The sequence below is a fragment of the Sorex araneus genome, chromosome 1 (assembly GCF_027595985.1).
Source record: "Sorex araneus isolate mSorAra2 chromosome 1, mSorAra2.pri, whole genome shotgun sequence".
In the NCBI taxonomy this organism is placed as follows: Eukaryota; Metazoa; Chordata; class Mammalia; order Eulipotyphla; family Soricidae; genus Sorex; species Sorex araneus.
The window spans coordinates 128322794-128337207 of NC_073302.1; the positions used below are offsets into that span (position 1 = coordinate 128322794).

Sequence of the window (14414 nt, forward strand, 5' to 3'; positions counted from 1 at the left end):
CGGGCGGCGCCCGCGTCACTCGCGGCGCCCGCGGCCATGGCTGGGAGCGAGCGGGGCCCGGCGAGCGGCTCCCCGCCGGCGCCGCACAGCGACTGGGGCCGCCTGGAGGCCGCCATCCTCAGCGGCTGGAGGAGCTTCTGGCAGTCGGTGGGCAAGGAGCGGCCGGCGGCGCGCGGCGCGCGGGAGGACGCGGACGAGGAGGCCACCGCCCTGTCGCGGCTGCCGGTGAGCGGCGGGAGGGCCGGCCGGCGGGCCGGGCGCGGGCGGCGGGTCCCCCGGGAGCGCCCCCCGGAGCCCCCCGCGGGGCCGCAAACGCGCCGCCGCCTCGCAGCCTGGAGACTTCCTTCCTTCCTTCCTTCCTTCCTTCCTTCCTTCCTTCCTTCCTTCCTTCCTTCCTTCCTTCCTTCCTTCCTTCCTTCCTTCCGTCCTTCCTCCCTTCCTTCCTTTTCTTTCCTTCCTTCCTTCCTTCCTTCCTTCCTTCCTTCCTTCCTTCCTTCCTTCCTTCCTTCCTTCCTTCCTCCCTCCCTCCCCTCCTTCCTTTTCTTTTCTTCCCTCCCTCCCTCCTCCCTCTTCCTTTCTTTCTTTCTTTCTTTCTTTCTTTCTTTCTTTCTTTCTTTCTTTCTTTCTTTCTTTCTTTCTTTCTTTCTTTCTTTCTTTCTTTCTTCCCCCTCACTCCCCACAGTCTTGTCTAGGGAGTGCATGATCTGGAATATTTTCTAATCTGGATTATAGACACCGCCCCCCTCCCCGCCCCTCATCCCTTGGCTGTCTGCTGAGATTGCTGAAGCATCATCAGGCATCATGTTCTTCACATCTTTGATCCCGCCCCAGAGCAGACTTCCTGGGGTCCCCTCCAGACACACACTCCCCAGAGATGCATTGGCTTTTGCCTTTCCGCATATTTGAAGTAACAAAACTTTCCCTGCATGGAAATCAGTTCCCGCCACACCGCAGGATGAGACTGGGGTGCTGCGAAGGCAGAGAGGCCATTCACAGACAGCCTGGAGAGTTTGGCGTGCCCTCTGGGGCTCACTGGCAGAAACTGCAAACTGCAGACTAGAGGATCCCACAGGTGACACCATAACTGCTCCCAGGACTGAGATGCCAGGCCTCGCCTCTGATTGGGTTTAATACCAGACTCATCAACTTGTCCACTCTGAGGGTTTTTATGGGGGTGGGTGGGAAATGATTTCTTAAGATATAATTCATTCTCAACTACACAGCTGCAAGGAGCGATGAAATCCTGCAGTTTGCTGCAATATGGTTGAAACGGGAAGATGCCCTGTTGAGCAAAGTCAGCCAGAGGAAAGAGGAGCCCAGGATGGTCTCACTGTGGGTGGCGTATAGGTTACTGGGTGCGGAGCTGGAGAAATGGAGAGATGCCTAAATCACCCTTGGCCCCAGTGTTCAGGGAGGAGGATGGAGAAGGAAAGAAGTGAAGGGGTGGGGAAGAAGAGAAGAAGTCCTGGGTGAACAGGCATCGGGGCTTCGGTTACCAGTGATAGGGGTGAGGGGTACAGCCATAGACCCCGAACACAGGTTCTACAAAACTGGAAACACGGGACCTCGGCAGCAGCCCCACTGAAACTTTGTCATGTGCCTGTCAAGTTGACATGCCGGGGTGGAGTGGGAGTTGGGGTGGACTGGAATCTGGGAACATGGGTGGAGGGAAGTTGACACTGGGGGAGGGACTGGTGTTGAATTATTGAATATTTAAATTATTGAATGCCTAAAACTCAACTCTCAGTAACTTTGTAAATCATGATTCTTTAATAAAAATTAAAAAAAATAAATTTAAAAAATATAATTCATTCTCATAAAGGGTATGTCCAAGCATCTAGGAGATAAAAGTAAGCTAACTGATTGCTTGAAAATTGTACAGTGCTTGGGCTTTTTTCTCCAGGAGTGTTTCAAACTGTCAAAAAATTAAGTTTTTGGTTATGATTCTCTTGTTAATTGTAATAGAGTTTACAAGTTGAATCACTCCAGAGATTTAATTAATAACAACCTTGTTAAGTTGTTCTTTGGTTATTGCATGTAATAATTCTTTATTGATTTTTGTAATATATCACAATAGATTTAATTATTAACAAGCCATTCAGTTAACCTTTGCTTTTGTGGTATAATATTATATTATTATATTATAAAATGACAAGTCATTTTGTAGCTTATCGAAAACCAATTTTTGTATGAGAAATTATTTATCCCATTTTTCCACTTGCCTCTTTTTATTTCAGATTGATGTCCAGCTACATATTTTATCATTTCTCACCCCACATGATCTTTGTCAGTTAGGAAGTACTAGTAGATACTGGAATGAAACTGTCCGAGATCCAATTCTGTGGAGGTATTTTCTGTTGCGAGATCTTCCTTTATGGTCTTCTGTTGATTGGAAGTCTCTTCCTGATCTTGGAATCCTAAAAAGTCCTGTATCTGAAGTCACTGATGGAACATTGTTTGACTACATGTCAGTGTAAGTACTGTTCTACGAATTTTGAAAAAATGTCAACTTTCACGGCATTATAAATCAGTAGTACTCCTGGCAGTGTTGAGACTACTTTCATTAATATCAAGTGCGGGCTGGAGCCATAGCACAGAGGGTAGGGAATTTGCCTTGCACGCAGCTGACACGGGTTCCATTCCTCCGCCCCTCTCGGAGAGCCTGGCAAGCTACCAAAAGTAGCCCGGCTGCACGGCAGAGCCTGGCAAGCTACCCTGGGTGTATTCGATATGCCAAAAACAGTAACGACATTTCCCACAATGGAGACGTTACTGGTGCCTGCTTGAGCAAATTCATGAACAATGGGATGACAGTGCTGCAGTATCAAGTACATCTGATGCTGTGGCACGAAATTTTCATTTATAAATATTAGTGATTGTATTAACTATCATTTGTGATCATAGGTAAATTATGATCCTACAATCTTATAGATCATTGTTCTAGTTTTAATAATTGCAGATAAAAAAAATGAACTAAAAATTTTGGGGACATATAATTAAAGTAAAGTTTGGCCAGATGTACCTAGCTCTCAAGCTAATGTTTTTTTCTTCTTGAATGATAAGGTTTCTAAATAAAGATGATTACCTTATTAGGGAGTGACTGTCTTTTCATGGGGAACAGGACTTGGGGTCACACGTAGCTGTATTCAGGGCTCACTTGGTTCTGTACTTAGGGGTCACTTCTGTTGGGGCTCAGGGGACCATATGTGGTGCTGGGGATGGAAGAGGGTTGGGCCACATGGGCGGCAGGCACCGTAACCTTTGTACTGTCCCTCCAGCCCCGGCAGTGACTGTCTTAACTAGCTACATTAGTTAAAGGGTTCAGGTTTTATTTGGATTTAGATAACGTTATTTGAATGTCTGATGATATGTAGAATTACTAGTTTGAATCCGTGGAAGAAAACTGAGTTGTTTCTTTCGCATAATTCTTAGTTAGCTCTGTTAGCTAGAGAAGATCTGAACCTGGGGCCAGAGAGGTAGGATAGCTGGTAGAGCACTGGCCTTGCTCTGGGCCGACTTGGGTTCCGTTCCTAACCTTCCATGTGGTCCCCTGACATTCCCCGGAGTGACTTCTGAGAGCTGTCCAACTCAGGAGTGAGCCCTGTGCACCTCTGGGTGTGGCCTCAGAACCAAAAAGAAAAAAAAAAGGAAAAGAAAATATGAATTTGCCTGTATATTTATACCGAAGTGTTAATTGGAGCACCTCAGAAATTTGGTTACATTGGTGGTTGAAGAGTTTCTTGAGACTGTTATTAGAAGCACCTAAAAAGTTTGGTTAACAGGTGGGCAGAGTGTTTTGAGAATCGCGTCTGTAGTAAATTTTATTTTATTTATTTTTTGCTTTTTGGGTCACACCTGGCGATGCACAGGGGTTACTCCTGGCTCTGCACTCAGGAATTACTCCTGGCAGTGCTCAGGGGACCATATGGGATGCTGGGATTTGAACCCGGGTCTGCTGCATGCAAGGCAAATGCCCTACCCACTATGCTATCACTCCAGCCCCATGTAGTAAATTTTAATCACTGAAACAAGAATAAACATTTAGACCAAATGCTCCTTGCAGAATCTAAGTGAAAGATTAGAAATACGGAGCAGCTTCCTGGGGGCGACTTCCTCAGATCACCACTACTCCCATAGCGCTGTGTGGTTTTTCCCCATCCTGGCCTCAGCGGGCGTAATATATGGTGTCTGTTCTTCATTGCCTTTTCTGCATGGAGGGGGAATATAATCATTATGATTTTTGTGTCTAACAGGTACTCAAATCAGTTATCTATTGTTGAATGAACTACTGTCTTTTTTTTTTCTGTGATAATTTTCTAATTGTGATAATTTTATGCAGCTATAAAATGTGCTCTCCATGTACCAGAAAATCTTTGAAGTCTAACCGTCCTGTGTATGGAGCTGTCACTTCCTTTTTACACTCCCTGATCATTCAGAATGAGCCAAGATTTGCTATGTTTGGACCAGGTTTGGAAGAACTGAATACATCTTTAGTGTTGAGCTTGATGTCTTGTCGGGAACTTTGCCCAACAGCTGGTTTACCTCAGAGGCAGATTGATGGTAATTTTTATTTTCTTGGTAGTACATAATAATTCACTCTGAGCTTAACACTGATTTAAAATAGAAAGGCATATATATTGAAAACAAAGAACAGCAAGGAAATTTTCTATTGAAAGTAAGCTATTAACTTGCTAGGCTGTTGTATTTGTGTAGTGGATATAATATTTGCTGTGTTTGAAAAATAATGCTAACAGTGAAAACCTTGTATCTAACAGGTGGAAAGTTACTTTGGTATATATTTGAATTATTTATGTTTGTGGTTGGGAGGTCACACTTAGCAGTGTTCAGGAATTACTCCCAACTTTGTGCTTTGGAGTTGGTTCTAATGATGCTCAAGAGACTGTGTATTGCCAGCGATTGAACCCTGGACCTCCTACATGCAAAGCATGCGCTCAGCCTGTTAACTATCTCTCAGGCCCCATACTGGAATTTTTTTGTTGTTTTGGGACCACACTAGTTGGTGCTCAAGGCTTACTCTTGGCACTGTGCTCAGGGATCACTCATAGCAGTGCTCGGGAAACCATATGTGGTTCCTGTGATCAAATCCAGAGCAGCTGTGTGTAAGACAAGTGCCCTACCCACTGTACTTATATCTCTGGCTCTGGAATTTTTCAGATGAATTAAATTATCATTTTCCTTTTCTTTCTTTGAAAAAAAACACATGTAGGTAGTTGGTAAACAAGATGTTTAATATATATGAAAGCAAGTGTAATCTAGTTTATTTTTCATTAACTTATTGAGAGCAGCTATTGGATGCGAGATATAGATAGTATGTACGTTCGTGTGCGTGCATGTGCGTGCGTGTGTATGTGTTGCCATACCTGGTGGTACTTGGGGCTACGCTCGGCTCTGTGCATAGAGTTACTGCCAGTGGTGGCTAGGATTGAACTGGGGTTGACTGAATGCAGGGAAAATACCTTGTGCCCTGTACTTTCTTTGGACCCAAGAGATACAGAGATTTAAAACAAATATAATCTGTCTGCCTTGAAGACACTTGATCTAGGTGAGGGCAAAACTAAAAAGAGTGTAGGTAATTAGGACATAGTTTAATTAGTTCCTAGGTACAAAGGTAATTATTGAAGAATGCGCCACATTGAACTCAAATGATACGTCTCATGAGTCATTAGGATGAGTAGGAATAGGCCATTATAAAAAGACAGTAAGGATATTCTGGGCAGTGAGAATCACATTTTTAAAAGCACAGATGGGGCTGGAGTGATAGCACAGTGGGTTAGGGCCTTTGCTTGCATGCAGCCGACCTGGGTTCGATTCCCAGCATCCCATATGGTCCCCTGAGCACCGCCAGGGGTAATTCCTGAGTGCAGAGCCAGGAGTAACTGAGCATTGCCAGGTGTGACCAAAAAAGAAAAAAAAAACACAGAACTTTAAGTGTGCATTTTTTATTTTATTTTATTTTTTTTATTGAATCACCATGTGGAAAGTTACAAAAGTTTCAGGTTTAAGTCTCAGTTATACAATGTTCAAACACCCATCCCTTCACCAGTGCACATATTCAGTGTGCATTTTTGAAGTAGCTCTGAAGTAGATTCAGAGTGGATTTAGACAAGAAGCAGTTTGTATGCCATGTTTCACAATTAATAGCATTTGGGAGCTATTGGAGGATTTTTGAGCAGAGCAATGGAATAGATTGACTGCGTTTTAGAACCACAACTGACTTCTGAATAAAGAACTGTTAAGAAAGGACTCAAAAGACTAGCAATCCAGTAAGAAGCCACTATAATACTGTGAAGAGAATACAGTGGATATGGAATTATGAAAGTGTATTAGCATTAGTAAGGATTACTAGGATTCAGGTGTGGTTTTTATATTGAATGATGGTGCCATTTGCTAGTATAAGAGAACATTAGAGGAGGAAGATAAGCTTTGTTTTAGGAGTTTGCATAGGAAGAATAGCAGCTCTTCTTTGCACTATATTGAAATGTGTGATATACAATGAGATAAGCATCTTTGACTTTAATAACTAGAAGATACAAGATGGAAGGTTCTAATGAAATAAGCATAGTTAAACATTTGTCTGGGGACCAAGAGAATTTACTTGTCTTGTAAATACCCGATTTTAATCCCTGACACTTTTTGTTTTTAAACTTTTTTATTGAATCACTGTGAGATAGACCCTTACAAAGCTGTTCATGATTGGATTTCAGTCATACAGTGTTCCAACACCCGTCCCTCCACCAGTGTACATTTGCCAGCACCAGTGTCCCCAGGTTCACTTCATCATCTACCATTCCCTACTGCCTGCCTCTGTGGCAGGCGCTTTTCTAGCGTGTCTCCCTCTCCCCTCTCCCCATTTGGACATTGTGGTTTGCAATATTGATAGTGAAAGGGTATCAAGAATATGCCTCTACCTACTTTTAACACTCGCTTCCTGTCCAGCATGATTTGCGGTTTGCAGTATTGACACTGAAAGACTATCAAGATATCCCTTTACCTATGTTTTTTTTCTTTTTTTTTTTCCTTTTTGGGTCACACCCGGTGATGCACAGGGGTTACTCCTGGCTCTGCACTCAGGAATTACTCCTGGCAGTGCTCAGGGGACCATATGGGATACTGGGAATCGAACTCAGGTTGGCCACGTGCAAGGCAAAGGCCCTACCCGCTGTGCTATTGCTCCAGCCCCCCTTTACTTACTATTAACACTCCTTGTCCAGCGTGGTCATTCCCAGCTATTGTCATAGCGGTCTCTTCTCTATCTTACTTACCCTCAGCCCCCCACACACTTGTGGTTTAGATCCAACCATTGACCAGTCCTCCTAACCTGTTTTCCCTGGTTCCTGGTATTCTCTGTGGTCTTCTGAGCCTTGCCTGGTGTGATTCCTGAGCTCAGAGCCAGGAGTAAACCCTGAGCATCACTGGTTGGCTCCCCTTTCAAAAAATATTTCAGCTTTGCTTATCTGAACAATAATGGTTTTTTTTTTTTGCTTTTGTGCCATACCCAGCTGTGCTCAGACTTACTCCTGATTCTGTGCTCAGGGATTGTTCTTGGTGTGTTACCCAGCTTAGTCGCACTCAAGGCTAGCATCTCACCCACTATACTATCTTCCAGTCCTTGAACAGTAGCAGTGAGGCAACAGAAGACAAAGTAGACAGACTCATTTTTAAGTAGTTTTCCGGCTGCCATGGCAAAAAGTCCATGTAAGGGATTGGTTTTCCAGATCAGAGATGATGATAATGAGACTGAAAGGTGTATGTGAGGATGGAGGGAAGTGGACAGATGTAGAGGACTTTAATATAACAATAGAGAAGTAGAGCCATGAAAGAAAAGGATTTTTCCTAGGAAGGAAAAAAGGGGGAAAGTCCCTGAGTATTAGTAAGCCAAAGAAGGAAGAGGTTAAAAGGACAAATAACACAGTTTGTTTAATCAGGTTAAAAGGACAAATGCACAGTTCATCTAATCATCATTATATAAAGTTGTAAGAGGCTAATAATTAGCTCTTATTATTTATCACTGTACTAAGAATTATATGTATGGTATTTTTTTTAATTCTTAATATAACTATTAAGAAGTTTGTATTTTTCTGTATTTTAAATGTCAAACTAAGGTTCACAATAACACAAGTTTTGGTGTCATTTAGGATTCTAGACTAAGTCTAATTCCAAATCTCATTATTTGTCGTGTTTCCTCACCGTTTCAAAGTGATATTGATGATTATCCATCAATTTAAAAACAGTTTTTGGAGGGAGGAAAAAACTATTTCTTTGAATGTATACATGAAATTTAAGACCAGTGTGAGACATAAAAAAATATAAAAATGAGGGGGGCAAGGAAAAAATATATATAAAAATGAGTATTAGTTTTGAGGATAAGTAGTAGTAGCTATTATGGTATATTTGCTACAATATGATAATAACCTGATGATAATGGTGGTGAAACGAATGCTATAAACCTCACCGTTCTTTGTATTTCATTTATATTTTCATTACCATGAATGAAAATTGCATACAACATATTTTCTTCAGCACAAACATTTTGTTTTCCTCTTAGCTTATGTAAATTGCTATAGGATTTTCTTTTTTCTATTTTACTTATTCTGGGTAATTATTATTGTTATTATTATTATTATAATCATTTTGCTTTTTGGGTCAAACTCAGTGATGCTCAGGGGTTACTCCTGACTCTGCATTCAGGAATTTCTCCTGATGGTGCTTGGAGGACCATGTGGGATGCTGGGGATCGAACCCGGGTTGGCTGCATGTGAGGCAAACGCCCTACCCTCTGAACTGGCCCCACTTTGGGTAATTATTTTTTAGTGTGGTTTATTTTCGCTTTACTTAATGACTTGTTCTTATACTTGTTAATTTTCCTTTAGGGATCGGATCAGGAGTCAGTTTTCAATTGAACAGCCAACATAAATTTAACATCCTGATATTATATTCTACTACTAGGTAAGGATACTTATTTGGTGGCCTAAATGAGACATCAGTATAAGAATGTGTTGAGGGATGAAGCCAGTTTGATGTCTGTTACTTTTTTTTATTTTTGTAGGAAGGAAAGAGATAGAGCAAGGGAAGAACAAACAAGTGCAGTGAACAAGATGTTTAGTTTACAGAATGAAGGGGACGATCAGCAGGGGAGCCGATACAGTGTCATTCCACAAATTCAGAAGGTGTGTGAAGTTGTAGATGGGTTCATCTACGTTGCGAATGCTGAGGCTCATAAAAGTAAGCATTTTATTTTATTTTATTTTAATTTTTTAATTTTTGATATTGGGGCAGTATGTAGGGCTTATTTCTGACTATGTGTGCTTAGGATCCCTCATAGCAGTGAGAACCATATGTGTGGTGGGGATTAAACTGGGATTGGCCGTGTGCAAGGCAGGTTCCTTAAACCCAGTACTATCACTCTGGTCTCATATTTTTATTTTAAAAAGCATTCTAAATGACACAAAGCTTATAAGAACCTATCTTTTAAATCTTTACTATGGATTCTGAGAATATTGGTGGTTTTATCAGTGTGATTCTGTGAATGGAATTCTGATCCATATCAATGTTTGATACAGTAATATTTGATGCTGTTATACACACACACACAGACACACGCATATTTCTGCACTTTGTGTCATTGATGTCTGCTTCTAGCTTATTCAGATAGTTCATGTAAATAACTGAACAATTTTTACCTTTTTCAAATTACCCAGATAATAGATATGTGGAGTAGACTGTTTAAGTAGTGGTAGTTAGAGACTTTATGCCAGTGAATCATATTAAAACATTTAAAGACATCTGAATGGTAATACTGGGTTTACCCCCTAGAGGATTTCATCTAAGTTTCTATTCTTTAAAATCTCGTGAATTTAATTTTATGACAGAACAGCAAATGAACACAGCAATAACATGAAGTATTCTTTGGATCTCCTGTTAATTTGCGCTCTCCTTATTTTATAAGTTTTGAATTTTATTTGCATTCCTTAGGACACGAATGGCATGATGAGTTTTCTCGAATTATGGCAATGACAGATCCAGCTTTTGGATCTGCAGGAAGACCGATGCTGGTTTTATCTTGTATTTCTCAATCAAATGTAAAAAGAATGCCCTGTTTTTATTTGGCTCATGAGCTGCGTCTGAATCATCTAAATCACCCATGGATGGTAGGTTCTATCTTTTCTGACGAGAAATACATTGTTTTATTTTTCACTATGTTTTCTATTTGATTTTATTTTCTATTTGTTGCTTTTAGTAAAATAATGGGCTGGAGCGATAGCACAGTGGTTGGGCTTTCGCCTTTCGCGGCCGACCCGAGTTCGATTCCTCCGCCCCTCTCGGAGAGCCCGGCAAGCTACCAAGAGTATCGAGCCCTCACGGCAGAGCCTGGCAAGCTACCCGTGCGTATTGGATATGCCAAAAACAGTAACAATGAGTCTCTCAATGAGAGACGTTACTGGTGCCCGCTCGAACAAATCGATGAGCAACGGGATGATAGTGACAGTGACAGTAAAATAATATTCTAACTTAGTTTTAATAACTTCTCCTATAGGAGATAATTGACTGGTGTCAGTAGTCTTTCCTACAGATCAGTCACTCTTATTTTGCCTCTCCTGTCCTGAATGTGGTAAGATAGTACTTGGGGAATTGCCTTATATCTGTAGGAGCCACTATCATGTGTTGTTGTTGTTTATCCAGCATTGAAGTATTATGTATTAAGGGCTATCAGAATGCATAGATTTATTTTAATAGCTTATTGCTTTTCAAATTTTATTTTACTTATGGAATTCTTTCATCAAAGGAAGTCAAACAGAAAAACCCGAGGTAAAAATAATAGAGAAATTGAAATTCGAGATGCTCATTTTTTACAGAAAAACTTTCAGAAACTTCTTTTCTCCTCCCATGTTCTTTTTCATGGAACCCTGTAGCGTCTTTGGAATGTATCTTTGGATCTTCCTGAGTGCTGGGAGTTTTAGCATACCATTAGGAGGAGTGGCAGTCTTAAAGACAAAGTTTTGCAACAAGTTGTCATATTTATTAGCAGACTAGTTGGGTTCATCCAGACGTATTTTGGGTACCAGAGTGAATTTGGAGAAATTTCCCCCCATTGAATATGTAAGCAAATCAAATGAAATAGTAATTACTCAGGCATTCAATGTTCCAACACCAGTTCCACCACCTTCCGTCACCAGTGTCTCCAGTTTCCTGCTCACCCCTACTCTTGTTCCCTTAGCAGGCACAGTTTTACTTCATATTGCTTGCTACAACAAAACGAAATTACCAAAAAATAGATCTGTAAAAGTCAATTTGTTATCATCTTATTTCCAAAGCTGAATTCCAAGATGTATGAGAAACTTCCTATTGTACTAACTGTAAGATGAAAGTGAAGATCATGTTTTAAAATCAGTTTTCTAGAAGACAAAAGCTCGAGTGGCTTCACTTAAGGTTGATTGGTTTTTACTGATCCATCGATTTGTTCCTGAGTTTTGGGCCACACAGAGCTGTCTCAGGATCTGCTTCCAGTTCAGTGCTCACAGGTCATTCCCAGTAGTGCTTGAGAGGGACTACATGGTGTGGCAAATCAAACCTCACCCTGGCATACTCTCCGCCAGTTGAGCTATCTCTTGGCAGGGATTTTTTAGTTTTAGTGTTTAGTTTTTTTTTTTAAGTGTCTACAGAAGGTACTTTATGATCATAAGCTTTGGGCTTAGCTTTACTGAAAATAATCTTTCTTATTGCTCCTAGGTGCAGGATACAGAGGCTGAAACACTAAACGGTTTTATGAGTGGAATTCAGTGGATTCTTGAAGAAGTAGAAGCTAAGTCAGCAAGATGACCCTTTTTTTTCCTTTTAGACCTTGGGAACTGAAACCAGATGAAGCTTGTTACTAAGGTCACATTGCTCTATCAGCTCATTTTGTCCTGACTTTTTTGCAGGTGGGCTTTATATTGGACAGTGATAGTTACTGTATGTGATTTTTTAAAAAATACATATGTGTATGCATATGATTCTCTCACTTTTAATCAATTACAAGAAAAATGTTTCAGAATTAGCTAGCATTTATCCCTGAAATGAACCTTTAAATTTTTTTGATAATTTTTATATTTTCTTTTTAAAAATATTAAATTTTAAACAGTACAAGTGTGGACTTCTTTCATTTCTTGTAATTTTTTTTCTAATAATGTCCTTGTGGGGAATGGCAGATTTTCTAAGCTTTCAATGGGTCTTTCTATGAGTTGTTATCGGAAAAGAACCTTTTATCCTTTTTTAATAAACACCCTACTTACTTGCTGAAATTGCATTTAATTTTGGCCATGCAACTTCTTTTTCTTTCTGAAACAAAATAAAACAGTTTAATATATTATTAGTTCAATGAAATTTTTTTTCTTTTTGAGTCACACCTGGCGATGCACAGGAGTTACTCCTGGCTCATGCACTCAGGAATTATTCCTGGTGGTGCTCAAGGGACCATAAGGGATGCTGGGAATCAAACCTAGGTCGGTCACATGCAGGGCAAACACCCTACCCACTGTGCTGTCACTCCAGCCCTGAAAATGACTTTTCTTAGGCATTCTTACTACATTCAAATAACTGTGAACCTTCATAGTACCTAAAGTCAAATTTGATTTGACTTTAGAGAGAAATATAAATCATAGAGAGAACATTGCAGAGATTTCTATGACCATGACCACCTCCCACCAATTTATTCTTACTCTGTAAGGAAGTATTAACAATTCACCTATCTCATTGGCAATGAGATTATAATCTTAAAATAAATTTATAAAATATAGTCCTTAAGATATATAATCTTAAAGATCACAAAAGATTTAATATTATGGTAATTACAGTAAAATATAGTATTATAGTAAAACTATATACTATTACTATATATATTATATATGTAAATATATATAATATTACTATTACTATATAATTATATAGTAAAATACCATAGTATTATAGTAAAACGATCATAGACAGAGCATAATAGCTTCAGCAATCTGCAGTTGGGGCCAGAGTCAAATGCTGCCATTTTGCTTCAGGAGGCTGATAGCCATCCTGCTCACTTGTGCCCTCATTCCTGTTACCTTGTCTGCTTCAAGCTTGATTGAATTTTCATCTTGCTGAGGCAGAGGAGGGCTAGGTAAGTGGGGACTTGGGTCCTAATCACATAGACCTTTGTTCTTACTGAGTTTTAGTAGATCTAAAAAAAACAGATGTTTTTTTGTTTGCTCTATACTCGTCGAGCCATTTGCAGAGATTTCAAATGGCTGTTTCCCCTCAGTTTCTCTGGGGAGACATTCCCTACTGTTAGGCCCAGGTGCCATGCACAGTGATATTTGACCAACCATGCCAGGAAGCTCAATACTACTTAGCTTTAAGAATCAAAGTTGCTTGAACCCAGTGACCACCAGGACCACCTCAGTGGAGTTCAGCGACCTCAGTGCTCCTTCCTGGAACCTTGGGCAGGGAGTGGGGTGGGTGGGATGTGATGCCAGGGCCAACTTTGGAACAGCACGTGCAGAACATGTACCCAGACCACTGAACTACTTCCTCAGCCCATGTGCATTTGTTGATTATTATTTCCTGTTTTGTTCTAGGATATATTTATATATCTATCTATAGGTCTATATAATAGCCCAAGAACAGTTTTGTTGTTGTTTTTCCTGTAAGAGAATATTAAACTGTAGCTTTAGTTTTTTCGTCAAATGGTATTGTAAACTAACGCTTTTACAATTCTGGAAAATGTGACGGTGCTACTCCTAGATTTCCAGAAGGTGGTGCTGTAGCTACATGCAGAAAGCAAGTTTGTACCCAAACAATAGCTGTTTATAATTTTGACTAGATTGGATCATCCCTTGTGTGTATGTCTGTGTGTATATGAGCTACTTATAATTTTGACAACTTGGATTTTTCCCGTGTGTGTCTGTGTGTGTGTCTGTCTGTGTGTGTGTGTGTGTGTATCTCTGTGTGTCTGTGTGTGTGTGTATGTGTGAGAGAGAGCACTATTTATAATTTTGACTAGAGGGCACTATTTATAATTTTGACTAGATTGGATTGTTGGATTTTTATGTATAAGTGTATGTCTGTATGAGTGTTAGAGGAGAGAGCACTATTTATAATTTTGACTAGATTGGATTATTGGATTTTTAAGTGTGAGAGTGTGCTATTTAATTTTGACTAGATTGGATTATTGATTTTTACCTGTGTGTGTGTGTGTGTGTGTGTGTGTGTGTCTGTGTCTGTGTCTGTGTCTGTGTCTGTATGTGTGTTGGCCACACCAAGCAGTGTTCAGGGTCTGTTCCCTGCTCAGTGCAAACTCAGGCCTTCTACAAGCAAAGCATGTGTTCAGCCCTCTGACGTCTCTCTGGAACCTTAAACTTTTTATTTGAATCATCTGGAGAGCTTTA

The 14414-nt window shown here is 40.4% G+C and overlaps 1 protein-coding gene across 1 annotated transcript; it reads left to right on the top strand.

Moving 5' to 3' along the window:
* FBXO4 (F-box protein 4) lies at positions 1-12370 on the top strand. The gene is made up of 7 exons (XM_055140337.1): positions 1-225; positions 2238-2473; positions 4340-4560; positions 8892-8967; positions 9068-9243; positions 9994-10169; positions 11749-12370. The coding sequence occupies exons 1-7, from the start codon at positions 37-39 to the stop codon at positions 11836-11838; spliced, it is 1164 nt and encodes a 387-aa protein (XP_054996312.1). The 5' UTR covers positions 1-36; the 3' UTR covers positions 11839-12370.
* Positions 12371-14414: the final 2044 nt, after the last annotated feature.

Bases quoted from the DNA above. Each gene is read 5' to 3' on its own strand.
- FBXO4 (XM_055140337.1), top strand. From the start codon at position 37: ATGGCTGGGAGCGAGCGGGGCCCGGCGAGCGGCTCCCCGCCGGCGCCG. The intron at 4,561-8,891 runs GTAATTTTTATT...ATTTTCCTTTAG, and splicing joins ACCTCAGAGGCAGATTGATG to GGATCGGATCAGGAGTCAGT. The intron at 10,170-11,748 runs GTAGGTTCTATC...TATTGCTCCTAG, and splicing joins ATCTAAATCACCCATGGATG to GTGCAGGATACAGAGGCTGA.